This window comes from Corythoichthys intestinalis, chromosome 16 (assembly GCF_030265065.1).
Source record: "Corythoichthys intestinalis isolate RoL2023-P3 chromosome 16, ASM3026506v1, whole genome shotgun sequence".
In the NCBI taxonomy this organism is placed as follows: Eukaryota; Metazoa; Chordata; class Actinopteri; order Syngnathiformes; family Syngnathidae; genus Corythoichthys; species Corythoichthys intestinalis.
In genome coordinates, this window is record NC_080410.1 from 20,377,918 (window position 1) to 20,392,642 (window position 14,725).

Genomic DNA, 14,725 nt, shown 5'->3' on the forward strand with positions numbered 1-14,725 from the left:
GTTTCATGATTACTTTGGCTGTAATTGTACATTGCATGTGCCTTTTCTGTTTGTTTATTTATATGGTTGTTTTAATTGGTGTACTGAGATGCTCAAAGTCTGCTCTAATCAATGTCCAATTTCGTGTTATAGAAGAAAGACAATATTGTATATACAGTGAATCACAAAAGTGAGTACACCTCTCGCATTTCTGCAGATATTTGAGTATATCTTTTCATGGGACAACACTGACAAAATGACACTTTGACACAATGAAAAGTAGTCTGTGTGCAGCTTATATAATAGAATTAACTTTCCCCTCAAAATAACTCAAAATATAGCCATTAATATCTGAACCCCTGGCAACAAAAGTGAGTACACCACATGGAAACTACATACATCACTAAATGTCCAAATTGAGTACTGCTTGTCATTTTCCCTCCAAAATGTCATGTGACTCATTACAGGAGTGCTGTCAGCATTGCTGCAGAGATTGAAGAGGTGGGGGGTCAGCCTGTTAGTGCTCAGACCATACGCCGCACTCTACATCAAATTGGTGTGCATGGCTGTCGCCCTCGGAGGTAGCCTCTTCTGAAGATAGCCCGCCTGTCTCATCAGACCATAGGACATGGTTCCAGTAATCCATGTGCTTTGTTGACATGTCGTCAGCTAACTGTTTGCGGGCTTTCTTGTGTACTGTCTTCAGGGGTAAATTTGCTCTCAATATTGTTAAGGACGATAAAACAGCATAACCTTTATATACACTTTTTGTTGGGGACAAGACATTAATGAAAACAGACAGATTGGGTGAACAGAGGTCAGGGATACATTTCTCACCAATAACAACCTAATTAATTGATAGGCTAAATGATTAATGCAAAATAAATCTGTTTTGACTAACATTCACATTGCAAATTTACAGTATAACGTCTTAATCTGATAATTTTTCTTAAATCTAATCGAATAATTTTCTTCATCTTGTTTTGAGTGTAAAAGGCTAGTTAACATTAATGTGTCAGATTCTTCTACTTTTAGTAAATATTACTAATTGTTCTTATTACGCCCATACATCTAAAAGTTTGTCATTTTTCACCTTGATAAAGAAGAAAATGCTTTCAAATAATGTTTTGAACAATATCTATTCTTGAATTAAGAACATTTCTGACCAGCAAGTTTTTTTCAAGATTAAATGTACAAACCTTTTGTCTAAAATGTCTGTTAAGCTTATTTTCAGCTAGCTATGTTCCTTATTTCAAGATATCTTAGTCAAATTTACTTGAAGCACTGGCAGATAATTTCACTTATTTCTAGTAGATTTACACTGAAAGTACAGTGGTACCTCTACATACGAATTTAATTAGTTCCAGGACCTTGTTTGTAAGTCGAAATGGTCGTATGTCGAGCAGGATTTTCCCATAGGAATACATTATAATTCCATTAATTCGTTCCAAAGCCTAAAAACATACACTAAATTCTTAATAAATACTGCTGGCACTGTTACAAATGGCAATTAAACATAGAAAAACAAATAAGTTATAAATAAATAAGTCAGAATAATATAATAATAAGAAGAATAATTAATAATTATTCCTGTAAATAATGTAACGAATTGGATTCTAATATGGCGGACACTTTTTACTGTCCCTGAACGCACCGCGAAGCTGACGTCACGGTGAGATAGGTCGGTGCGGTAGAGATAATACTTTCGTTTTCTTGAGAGCAGTCAACTGCTTAAGACAATAGGGAATGGGACGTACTACGTCATTGTTTGGACCCGCCTCCATGCTGGCAATATAATTCACTTCCGGGCCGGCAGAGTCAATGCGGATTGTAACGTGTGATAGTGCTAAGCTAACTCTTTCGGTGTTTTAGAAAGAAAATATGGGTGCTTTATTGTTGCGTTACCGGGTGCAACAGCGTCTCCTACGACAAAAAAAGGGGTGAGGAAAAATGGACTCACTTTTCACCGTTTTCCTGCATGGAGGACCAAATATCAGATCACGAAGGTACGACGGATGGCTGGATTGCAGCGGTTCGTCGGAAAAGCATTTCTTATGATCATATTTCTGCTGGAATGAGAGTGTGTTCCTGTCATCTCTACTCTTGTAAATTGAACGATTTATCCACTTTTGGTTTCAATACGTTTTTGTTTTTTTACACCGTTGTGTAAATCTGCCTCGGTAGCAATGCTCGCCTACTACGACTCACCTACCTGTTGTGTTCCTAGGTAAACCTGCTGACAACACATCCCGATTGGTCACCATCTCTCTTCTTGGATCATTTGACAAAGAAAATTTGTTCAATGGAGTGGTTCCATTTGTCCTGTGTCGGACTCAAACAAGCCCCTGCAGCAGACGCCATCTGGGTCTGCCCTTCCCGTTTTTTTTAACCACTTTGACAAAGACACGTTTCATTGTAATGTTGAATTTATATATTCTATTATTTTTTTTAATTTATAATATTCTTATTTGCAATAATGTAGACTTTAGACTGTCAATTCAAATACTGTTGGAAAAGTTGCAATACCTAAAATAGAAATGCAAGAACTGTAAAGTACATATTTATACACGTTTATTTACCTAAGGCCACTGGATGTTTTTTAACTGCTTTGAAAAATACAGGTTTTGTTGTGATCTTGTATTTATATAGTATATAGCTTTTTATAATGTATTATGTATTATAATATTTGCTGCCCCCTGCCAGAGTGTGGGCCATTTTGTACTAAAATGATTTTAAACTGTCAGTTCAAATACTGTGTTGGAGACTAGTACTTGCAATACTTAAAATGGAAATGCAAGAACTTTAAAGCACATATTTATCCTGTCTGGCAATTTACCCAAGGCCAGTAAATAGTGTTTTAAACTGCTTTGACAAAGACACGTTTATTGTGATCTTGTATTTGTGTATTACTTATAATTATATAATATTTGCTGCCACCGTCAGAGGGTGGGCCTTGTTTGCACTAATTTAAAGATTTTAAACTGTCAATTCAAATATCGTGTTGGAGAAATTGCATTACTTGAAATAAATCTATTGCAACTTATCAGTCCCAGTTCTTGTCTACAACACTGTCCAAAAATTGTCAATGCATATTCCAAATAGAATAACAAAATTAAGTCACCTGACTTTGTAATTATTACACCTGTTTATTATGAAGACCTGAAGTAAACAACAAGCAGTTATAGTTTGTCAAGAAGTTGTTCAAGTCATGTTTTGGTATTCATATTTTATTGACTTTTCACAACAACACTTGGGATCGTGTTTGTAAGAGCAGAGCAAACTGAAGTTTCAGCGTGCACTCTTCGCCTTTCCAACCTCTCATAACGCTCCGATGTGGTGCGCTTGACCTCAGAATAACCCAAGAAGAGATATGGTGACCAATCGGGATGTGTTGTCAGCATTTCATATGCAGGTTTTCCTAGTAACACAACAGGTAGGTGAGGAGGAGGAGAATGTTAGCATTGCTACCGAGGCAGATTTACACAACAGTAAAGAAAAAAACAAAAAACGTATTGAAACCAAAACGGATAAATCGTTCAACTTACAAGAGTAGAGATGAGGGGAATACACTCTCATTCCAGCAGAAATATGATCATAAGAAATGCTTTTCCGACGAACCGCTGCAATCCAGCCATCCGTCGTACCTTCGTGATCTGATATTTGGTCCTCCATGCAGGAAAACGGTGAAAAGTGAGTCCATTTTTCCAAACCCCTTTTTTTGTCGTAGGAGACGCTGTTGCACCCGGTAACGCAACAATAAGCACCCATATTTTCTTTCTAAAACACCGAAAGAGTTAGCTTAGCACTACCACACGTTACAATCCGCATTGACTCTGCCGGCCCGGAAGTGAATTATATTGCCAGCATGGAGGCGGGTCCAAACAATGACGTAGTACGTCCCATTCCCTATGGGCGTTTTGTGTTGGATAAGTTCTTAAATAAATGATAAAAACGTGACGAAGCTGGCGATTTCCTTGGCAATGTTACCACAATAATAATTGTCACCTTAACTTATAAATAGTGGCGAACGGTGGTCGGAAGAGGACCATGGAGCTGTATTGTTGAGCCAGTTCAGGGACACGCACACCAAGCTCATATTTTTCTATAACTTGCATCTTCATTTCAAAGGTAAGCATCACTTTTTTCCTTGTTTCTCCAACTGTATCAACTTTTTTTGAAAACTGTGTTGATTTCTCACACAAGAAAATCCACCGTGCGTTCGTTTGCAGTGCTGTCATGTCGTCGTATTTCGAGCAACTCGTCGGATGTAGAAACAAATGGCGGCTCAAATTTTACGTCGGATGTCGAAAAGATCGTGTGTCGAAGTGATCGTATGTAGAGGTACCACTGTAGTAGATTTTTCTTTTTTTTTCTTAATCATTTTTAAGGAGGTTGGGTTTTGCAGTGAATATGTATTGGTTCAGATGATACACTGTTCGATTCAAACCTTTGTTTTCGAAAACTACTAAAGAAACATTTTGAAAACTTCCAGAATATCTGGATTTTATCAGTAAATTTAAATTGCATTATTTGAACACAAATTATATTAACATACACAAGAAATACAAACTTGGTAATCATCTCATAAGAATCCAGGAATGCAAAAAATAAACATTTCTCTTGATGCCTCTCAAAATTGTCTGTCTAAATACATTAAATATAACAAAAAACTTCTTAGTCAGGGAATAACAAAAAAAAACATAAAAATGGAGCCTTCCTACAGCTTTAGCCAAACTCAAAAGAAAATTAAAGCTCCTTTGGGCTGCTTTAAGACCACATACATAAAATAAAAATGAATTAATAAATTGCTTAAAAGTTGGTGGGGAAAATTTCAGCATCCTGAAAAGTTTGTAGTGTTATGTTCCCACCGTCCCTATGCAAACCTATGCCCTTGTATTATATTGATACTACATACTGTATACAGTGGGGTAAATAAGTATTTAGTCAACCACTAATTGTGCAAGTTCTAGCACTTGAAAATATTAGGCTACGTTCATACTACAGGTCTTAATGCACGAATCCGATTTTTTGTCATATCCGTTTTTTTTTGGCGTGCCCGTTCAGACTGCCTTTATCCATTGAGACCGTTCAAGTATTACGCATGCACACTAATTCGCAGTCCGACACCCGCTAAGCAAGAAGACCCGCATGCGCAGAACCATCAAAACAAATGACAGACGTCATCCGTCATTCCAGGGATATCATATTTTGCTTTTCAAAAGGTGGACACAAATAACAGACATAAATAATCCCCGTTTAGGCAAATATTCAAAGTTTATATGGATCGATAGCATGCACGCACTGTCCGTGCACGTCACACACACATACGGGCAGTTTGTCCCGACTCTCGGCCGTGGAGGCAATGTTGAAATATTGCTCACTTGGAACAGAGAGAAAACTGAGCATTCTCAGGCTTATCCTCAACCCATTTTTATTTTTTATGACTGTTGTCAAGCTCAGCTCTTCCTCAAAAGCCGTGTTCACTGCAAGCTAGGCGCTAATAACGCACAGGTGCATCGCTACGGTAACGACTCTCTCGCTATTTGATGACGTAATTGCTGCATTAAATCCGATTTGCGGGACTGGAGAGTACAGACCGCCGCGACAGTCTGGAAAAATGTGGCCCAGATCGGATTTAGACCACATACGAAAGTGACCCAGATCGGATTTGAAATGGTCCCGTTCTATGCGACTTGTCACGTTCAGACCGTCAAGTTAATGCCTCACTCGAGTCGGAAAAACACGAAAAAATCGGATTCGTGCATTAAGACCTGTAGTATGAACGTAGCCTTAGAGAGGCCTGTAATTGTCAACATGGGTAAACCTCAACCATGAGAGACAGAATGTGGAAAAAACACAGAAAATCACAATGTTTGATTTGTAAAGAATTTATTTGCAAATCATGGTGAAAAATAAGTATTTGGTCAATACCAAAAGTTAATCTCAATACTTTGTTATGTACCCTTTGTTGGCAATAACGGGGCCTAAACGTTTTCCGTAACTCTTTACAAGCTTCTCACACACAGTTGCTGGTATTTTGGCCCATTCCTCCATGCAGATCTCCCCTAGAGCAGTGATGTTTTGGGGCTGTTGTTGGGCAACATGGACTTTCAACTCCCTCCTCACCCCGTGGCGTCAAAATGATAACAAGAACAGTGAGCAAAAATCCCAGAACCACACAGGGGGACCTAGTGAATGACCTACAGAGAGCTGGGACCACAGTAGCAAAGGCTACTATCAGTAACACAATGCGCCGCCAGGGAATCCTGCACTGCCAGACGTGTCCCCCTGGTGAAGAAAGTACACGTCCAGGCCCGTCTGCCGTTCGCTAGAGAGCATTTGGACGATCCAGAAGAGGAGTGGGAGAATGTGTTATGGTCAGATGAAACCAAAAAAGAACTTTTTGGTAGAAAGACAGGTTCTCGTGTTTGGAGGAAAAAGAATACTGAATTGCACCATACCCACTGTGAAGCATGGGGGTGGAAACATCATGCTTTGGGGCTGTTTTTCTGCATAGGGACCAGGACGACTGATCTTTGTAAAGGAAAGAATGAATGAAAATCTCCTTCCATCAGCATGGGCATTGAAGATGAGGTGTGGCTGGGTCTTTCAGCATGACAATGATCCCAACCCCACCGCCAGGGCATCAAAGGAGTGGCTTCGTAAGAAGCATTTCAAGGTCCTGGAGTGGCCTAGCTAGTCTCCAGATCTCAACCCCATAAAAAATCTGTGGAGGGAGTTGAAAGTCCGTGTTGCCCAACGAAAGCCCCAAAACATCACTGCTATAGAGGAAATCTGCATGGAGGAATGGGTCAAAATACCAGCAACAGTGTGTGAAAAGCTTGTGAAGAGTTACGCGAAACGTTTGGACTCCGTTATTGCCAACAAAGGGAACATAACAAATTATTGAGATGAACTTTTGGTATTGGCCAAATACTTATTTTCCACCATGATTTGCAAATAAATTCTTTAAAAATCAAACAATGTGATTTTCTGTTTTTCTTTCCACATTCTGTCTCTCATGGTTGAGGTTTACCCATGTTGACAATTACAGGCCTCTCTAATTTTTCAAGTGGGAGAACTTGCGCAATTAGTGGTTGATTAAATACTTATTTGCCCCACTGTATGTGTGTGTGTACATAGACACTAATAATCAGACCCCCATTCATAATGATGGTTCAGCCTAGTTTTAATTTAGTAATAGTGGACTTATGAGACCTTTAGAGGGTGATATTTTTACTTTTGGTCCTTTTTATACATATATTTTATATATAATGACAACAAATTCAATAATATAAAAGGTTGGTGCATGGATGGATATATAACACTTTACCTGTGTTTTTTTCTGGGTACTCTGGCTTCCTACCACATTCCAAAAATATGTCTGTCATAGAAAACTCTTAAATTGTCCACAGGTTGAAAGACAGGGTACTTGGTTGCCAGTTGACAAATGTTTGCAACTATAGACCCTACCCACGTGACGTCACAACTCCGCCCTCCTGACCGGTGCCGCCCAATTGTCCGTCAACACATCGTGTTTACCTGTTACGGCTACGTACATTCCTCCTATACACGGCGTGTTTTTCTGCTCGTTAACATTAATAATCAAAATTGTGAAGGCGTGTGTGGCGGTCGGTTGCAATAACAGAGAAGATAGACGGAGAGACTTGAAGTTCTACCGGATTCCGAGAGACCCGGAGAGGAGAGAGCGAGATGGGCTGCTGCAATTCGACGAGAAAACTGGGCTCCAAACGATTACCACAGATTGTGTAGTAGTCATTTTATATCTGGTAAGATGCACTTAATATATATTTAGTGGGTTTTGGGCTGACAACCACAATTAAGATCATTGCTAGGCTAATCGCCGACAACATACACGTATGTATGTAGTGAGAGTGCTATCGCTAAACCATATAAACATTAAAAGCCCTAGCTCCATTGACAAATGACATGAAATACATTAGACTTGACAGTGGATATTAGCAAGAACAAAAGATTTAGAACTGAAAATTTCGTAACTCACCTTTCCAAGTACAAGATAGATACCTGCCGAATTTTCGTGGACGAGGACCTGTTTCACCCAACCAGCAACGAAGTATTTATAAGCCTCCAAGCTCTTAAAGTTTTTCAAACTTTCGTGAGAATAGGCTGATTTTGTGTGGACAAGATAGTTGTAAATATCAGGGTAGCTAGCAGATGTCAGGCAAATAAGGCGAAGACAGCGGGTCGAAAAACATCGATTTAGGCATCAAATATGGATCTGGCGAATGGATAAACTGAAGCTTTTCCACATAACGCCTTTTATGCAACGCATCCAGTGAGTTTACGGCATCTGAAAGCACCGGGTCTTCCATGAAATGCATTATAAATTGCTCGATCAATTGAGACCATTGATAATACAGACACAAAATGACGGACAAGGGGGCGGAACAATACAGCGATCACGTGATTTTGTGACGTCGGTGGGTAGGGTCTATAGAAGACTTGAATTAACTTAATAGTCAAGATATTTACATGTAGGGATAAACCAGAGAACTCACAGTAATGCATGCAAACAGAAAATGCTAAATACACACGGCAAGGCTGAAATAGATTTGGGTTATAAAGTAAAAAAAAAAAAAATGCAAACAGAGTTGTGACTCAGAAATGACTGCCAGACAATCCAGTGTGCATTCTCTCAGTTTTTTTAAATTTATTTTTTTGTTCTTTAGGAAGAGTTCTGTTTGGAATTACAAAATGCACTGGTAGAAATTGTGGTGAGACAGGTCGAGAGTGATAAGAGAGTGAAAGAGAGAAAAGGACAGCGTGAGTGAGAGATCAGAGGTTCCAACAGCCAGTAGTTATATCGACAAAACACATCATTGAATCTGCACTTCTTTTCTCCGTTTACATTTCCCCCCACCAATATCTGTGGTGTCTTCAACGTTCAATTGTGTTGTGCCTTAAGCCCATGTCACAGAAAAAGAAAGACTCACCAGTCTCTTTTGTGTTTTGATCCCCTTATTTATCTTTTTTTTTTGGTCCTTTTTGTAATATTTTTTTGTTCTCAAAAATAGAAGGAAAAAAGGTTGCTTTTAAAAACATCTATCTATATATCTTTTTTTTAATATCTATGGATTTATTAGTCTGTTTTTCTTTTATGTCCTGAAGATGACTGTTAACCCACAGTGTGGCATGCACATAGCACATGCAGTTCTTGAACTAGATATTATTTAAACTTTTTTTGGTTTTTAAACATTATTTTTTCTAAAAAAAAAAAAGAAAAGAAAAAAAAAGAAAAAAAAAACCGATTTTCTTCTTATTTGCGGCTTTACATTGTTTGCAGACTTAGTGTGAATAGTTAGTGTGGATTTCACTGCAGCATAGACCAAGAAAAAAAAGGAGGGTGAGTGATCAGAGCTTTTTTGCGTACCATTCATATTGACTCATGCGTACACGCATCATTATATTTTTCAGGTTTCCACTCAAAAGAAATTTGCCTCCACAATCAACAGGGGAGGTCAAGGCTTGTGCTGTACAAACAGCAAAAGAAAGTAGCACAAACACACTTACACATTTTCTTTTTTAGACCAAAAGAAAAGGGGGAAAATGTCACACGCACAAACACACGCACACAACCAGACACCACAAGTATTCGCTACATACCTTGTGTGCTATCTCATTCTAAAGTGTTGTGGAAAAATACTTGTCCGTGACATTCCGCTGAGGTTGGAAAGACACTGCTAGGTTGGTCTTTTCCCCTTTTTTCTTTTCTTTTCTTTTTTTTTTTTTTTTATATTTTCCCCTTTGCTTCTTTTATTTTGTGTGTGCATTCTGTGGTCACTATTTGATCGGCGTCAACTTAAAACAGAAAACAACAGTTACATGTACATTTAACGCCAAGAATGTTGACAATGGTGATTGTGAAATATGTTAGTTCGAGGCACAGAAAGAAATTCCATATATACACGTGAGTGATACAAAGTGTATTTTTTTTGTTTTGTTTTCTTGGACCATATCAAAGCTCAGCAGCCAACTGACCTTGAGTGGGCTTGTCTGTGTGGGTTAAAACAGACGAGAAGCAGCCTGTAGTAATGGCAGATATAGATCAAGAAACCATCTGAGCTCTAAGAGTTACAAGTGAAGGCAGCGGCACGCTATCGTGAAGGTCACAGGTGGAACTGCCAAGATGGGCATTGGGAAAATGAAAAGAATATTTGAAACAGCGTCTTGATCAGAGCTGGCAGGGGCATCAACTAATCAAGCATCTGCTTGGGAGGGGGGCATAAAGTTAAGAGGACTAAATAAATAAATAAATAATGAAACAGATTTTATCTAAAGTCACTATACACTTTGTGTTTTTATATCGTTTGAGGTATATTACAGGCAGGAGCCAGGCTGGAAAACATCTGGCCAAGTGACAATTTAACTTTGCTCAAATGTCAATTGGCAATAAACTGATAAACCTAAACTGTCAAATGCTGATGGCCTCATATCTGTCCAAATGATAACTGAAATTAAATGGAAGAAAATAAGCGAATAGTGACTTTTGAGAAGGGGCGGCAACAATCAAACACTGCTTAAGGCCCTATGAAGGCTTGGTTCGGCACCGCGCTCTCACAAATTGTCAAAGTTTGAAAAACAGAGGAACCTCCAAAATCCAACATTCTAAAGTTTGCAATTAAATTTTTTTCTCGATAAATAAGGGAAGATAAATGTCAAAAGGTAAGTGTCAATTAAGCTAGGAATTAAGATATATCTTTGTCTGCTTTGTCTCTTATTCAAAGTAGCCATGCAGTTGGCTAAGTCAACATTAGAGGGAACCTTGGATTTAAAGACTTGTAGGCTCTAATAAGCCACAACTGTTCTCTTTTAATAAAATATGTTATTAGAAACACATAAAATATTGCCATTGAGTTAAAAATATAATATTCAATACATGTTTTGACCGACGCAGGGCGCCATGTTTTATGCGCGCAATGGACGCTCGGGCTGATAACACAGTTTTTCATTGTCACATGACGAACACTACCGGTGTTCTATAATTCCTTCTATGTGGCGAGGCATACAACACATGCATTCATTGGTTAAAAGCGGTGAGTACTCACAATTTGTGTCTTTATTGAGTCTTTTATTACCTTTTCATTGCCTCAAAATACTTTTTGCATGTGTTTCCTTCTCATACTTTTATGCATTGTGTTTTCTTGTGTAAGCTTTGAAGCAGATTGTTGATCTGTTGACCACATTAGTCACGTAGCGTATTTAAACCACTCTTATTTGATACTACAGTGTTTAAGTATTTTCTTAAGGCATCTTTAGTATGTTCTGTCCGTATGCATCTAAAAAAAACAAGCTAAAAGTGCATGGTATAGTACTTTGGGTGTCAAATTTGCCTCTTGTCGATGTGTGTAGCACATTTTGGCAGAACACCGGTTTTGTCATACTCTCGTCTCATCTCATCCCGTCTTTCCTGTTCATTTAACTTTTGCAGATTGTTTTGTGAAATATCGACAGTGCTGTCATGCTCATTAATGTTCCTCTCGGGTTCAAATTGAAATGGTTGAACAGATGACATGTTTACACTACCGTTCAAAAGTTTGAGGTCTAAGTGACCTTAAACTCTTAGACCCCAAACTTTTGATCTTTTAGACCCCAAACTTTTGAACGGTAGTGTATGTCGCTAGAGTCATACTCTGGAAGCCCGGCAGCGTAAACAAGATACGTCACCGCCCTGCGACGTCAACAACAATGGTCACCTACTAGTTAAGGTAATTTTACAAATTGTATTAAAAACGAAGACATCAAGAGGGGTTTTAATATAAAAATATTTTAACTCATAATGTTTATCTTTTAAAAACTACAAGTCTTTCTATCAATGGATACCTTTAAGGATGCAAGTAGAACTAGTTGTGGTATACTACTATGACTGAAAAACAGCAGAAATGACACATACACTGATAAGTCTCCCCAATTGTTATGATGTATTATACGCCACAGTCTCCTTTTTGCCGCAGTGCTTCTCCAGATCTTTAATAACATTTGGCCAACAATCACATGCTGAGAGGTAAATACAGGAGACCTTATTGTTGACTTTACTGTTGTTGTTTGCTTGTCTTAGGTGTCTTGTTATATGCAAACGAATATAAAATTACAGAACTGATCGTATTCAACTTGGAGGTTCCAGTGTAGCTTCAAACTTAAAAGTTAAGCATCTGAAGTGCACCATACCTCATGGTCCGAAAAGTGGTGAGCAAAATATGGCCATCCATCTCATGTTCCACATGACTCTTTTCTTGTATGGTCAAAGAAAACACATTTCTCCCCATTCTCCACCTTTCTGTCCACCTGTTTCTTTCTAGGATATCTGGAAGAGCTCAGAAAAGTTACCAATAAGGAGGAATGCTGCCAGATCCACTTTACCCTGCTTGCCAGTTTATCATAATAAGATTATCACCATTGTTAGAAAAGTTCAGAAGAAAAAAGTGCATTTCCATCTGTATGAGTGGCAGGCATTTGGCACACAACATAGAGACACGCAAGCAAAAAGTCTTTTTTTCCCCCCTCACTTACAATGACACACGACTTTTCTGGTTGACTCTTTAAGTGAATGATCTTATAAATAGAGGAATGTCAAAAAGGGGGAGAACGAGAGAGAAACTGAAAGGTAATATTGTAAACCTACAGGCTACAACAGGAAGAAAAATGTCCCTCCCCCTTACATACAGTAGATTCTCATTGTTGCTAGTAGTAACTTTTTTTAATCATTCATGCAGGATCACACAGGGTTTACGAGTCTTAAAAAAGCTGTGCGGGGTTGCAAAAGAAGATTCAAGCTTGAGTGTTTTGAAGAAGAAGCGGAAGAAGAAACAGCTGCAGTAAGAGAAGAAATTCTGCAGAAAACGGGTTTGGCGGTTAAACCCATCATCACTTTTGTTTTTCTTCATCACGGCATAGGATGGTGGGAATATTCTGTTTCTGGGTGGAGGGTAACCACCACAAATAAGGGTAAACATTCTCGGGTTCCATCCTTCCCGAGTTGACACCCACACTTACAGCCTCATACAGGCGGCGGACTCGTCGTCAGTTTAGTTCTCACTTAAAAACAAAGATGATAAAACTCATCAATATTCAATAGGTGACTAGGTTTGTCTGGATTTGACTTCCTTTCAAGCTAATACAATTCAAGTTAGCTCTAGGAAGCAAAAAAAAAAAGGGTTTTGTTTCTGACTGTAAAGTCTTTTTTTTTTTTGAGTCGCAACTCTTGACATCTTGTAAGTGGCTGTAGCTCTTGATCAGAGGCAGAATTTAAGATCACCCTCTCCTAATTTGCATCCTTTAAAGTTGCAATTTGTCAATTGATGAATGTAACACCAATGCACATTTGGTACCTCTATCTGTATATTTTTTTTCTTCTAATATATCTCGCTATTCGTGCCTGAGCATTCTTGTTTTATTCATTCATCCTCGTCAAGCCCGGCATTTCCGGCACATTCCAAGGATGATAGAGAGAGTGAAAGAGGCTGATGTCGTGTCAGTCCACATACTGCACTGCTGTTCTTCCTTACATCCCTCCCCGATCCCCCAAGGCTAGCACCAGTCGTCCTGCTCCTTGTCACAATAGGGTTCATGCAGACCCTTGCGGGGCCCTCGAGGGTGTCCCCCTGGGGGTGGGACCTTGTGAGGCCCACTATGTTGGGGTCCATGGAGATGTGTGGAAGGTGATGAAGAGCGGTAACCGTTGGGTAGGCGACGCTGGACAGGGGGTTGCACTTGGACCTGATGGGGCCCGGTCAAGGGAGTGGTGGAAGGTGGCACGTGGTGGACAGTCCTTGGTGAGGTACGGTTTGGCTGGGGGTGTGGTGGCAAGGGGTGAGGATGGGGATTATTAACAGGGTGCAGGTTGCGAGGTTGCGGTTGAGGAGGAGGTGGCAGCGGGTGGCTGGCCAAGGGGTGTGGGTGGGGGTTGCTGACTGGGTCATGGGCAGGTGGTTCTTGGTGGGGCACGTAGTTTTGGTTGTAAAAGCAGCCGTCCCCTTCTATAGATCCGCCATCTGCGTCCGCCCAGCGTAGTGGGGGGTGATGACCCTGGCGGGGCACACCGTGGTGGGCCGGCGTCACTCCAGAGAGAGGAACTTGACCTTGAGGGGCATCAGGAGATAATCGGCGGGGCACCGGGGCCGGCGCTCGCCCCGGTGGCCCCGCAGGTTGTGACGGCATGGCCTTACGGACTACAGGGGAGTAAGTAATATGGGGACGTGGAGTCGCGGGCGTCTGAGGCAATTGACGTCGGCCTCGGCGTGGTGTGCTAGTCCCGGAGGTTGACGGAACAGGACTTCCACTGACCGAACTACTGCCCTACACGAAAAGTGAAATAAAGCAAATAAAAAGTACGAACCACAAATCCAACGACAGGACATATAGTGAAGGATGAAAGGCAAGAATTCAAAAGGAGAAAAGGAAACATCATAAAGCACATAAAGACAAGCACATTAAAAGCACAAGTGATGCAAGTGTAGAAACGGAAAGAATCAGTGCAAGGGATGTGGGTGAAAAGACATGCCATGCAAAGAAGAGAAAACAAGAGAAGGAAAAGGGTTGAATTCTGGAATTTCCACTGTGGAACAGAATAAATATGACTTCAAAACATGCAAGTATTTTACACCGTATATGTTTTAAATCTTAAACTGTGCAGTTTTCCATTACATGCACTCTGTGAGTGGTACATTTTAAAAAATGAGAGTTTAACAAGTTATAAAAACCCTCCTTA

The 14,725-nt window shown here is 39.8% G+C and overlaps 1 protein-coding gene across 15 annotated transcripts in view; it reads right to left on the reverse strand.

Moving 5' to 3' along the window:
• Positions 1-8,647: 8,647 nt before the first annotated feature.
• The window catches only part of cacna1aa (calcium channel, voltage-dependent, P/Q type, alpha 1A subunit, a), a 142,520-nt gene continuing 136,442 nt past the window's right edge, over positions 8,648-14,725 (reverse strand). For 14 of the 15 annotated variants that reach the window (XM_057860514.1, XM_057860511.1, XM_057860515.1 and 11 more), the window contains one exon: positions 8,648-14,313. In XM_057860514.1, the coding sequence (XP_057716497.1) occupies positions 13,546-14,313 (768 nt within the window). In that variant the 3' untranslated portion in view covers positions 8,648-13,545. The remainder of the gene's footprint in view (positions 14,314-14,725) is intronic. The other variant, XM_057860513.1, reaches the window with a different exon arrangement.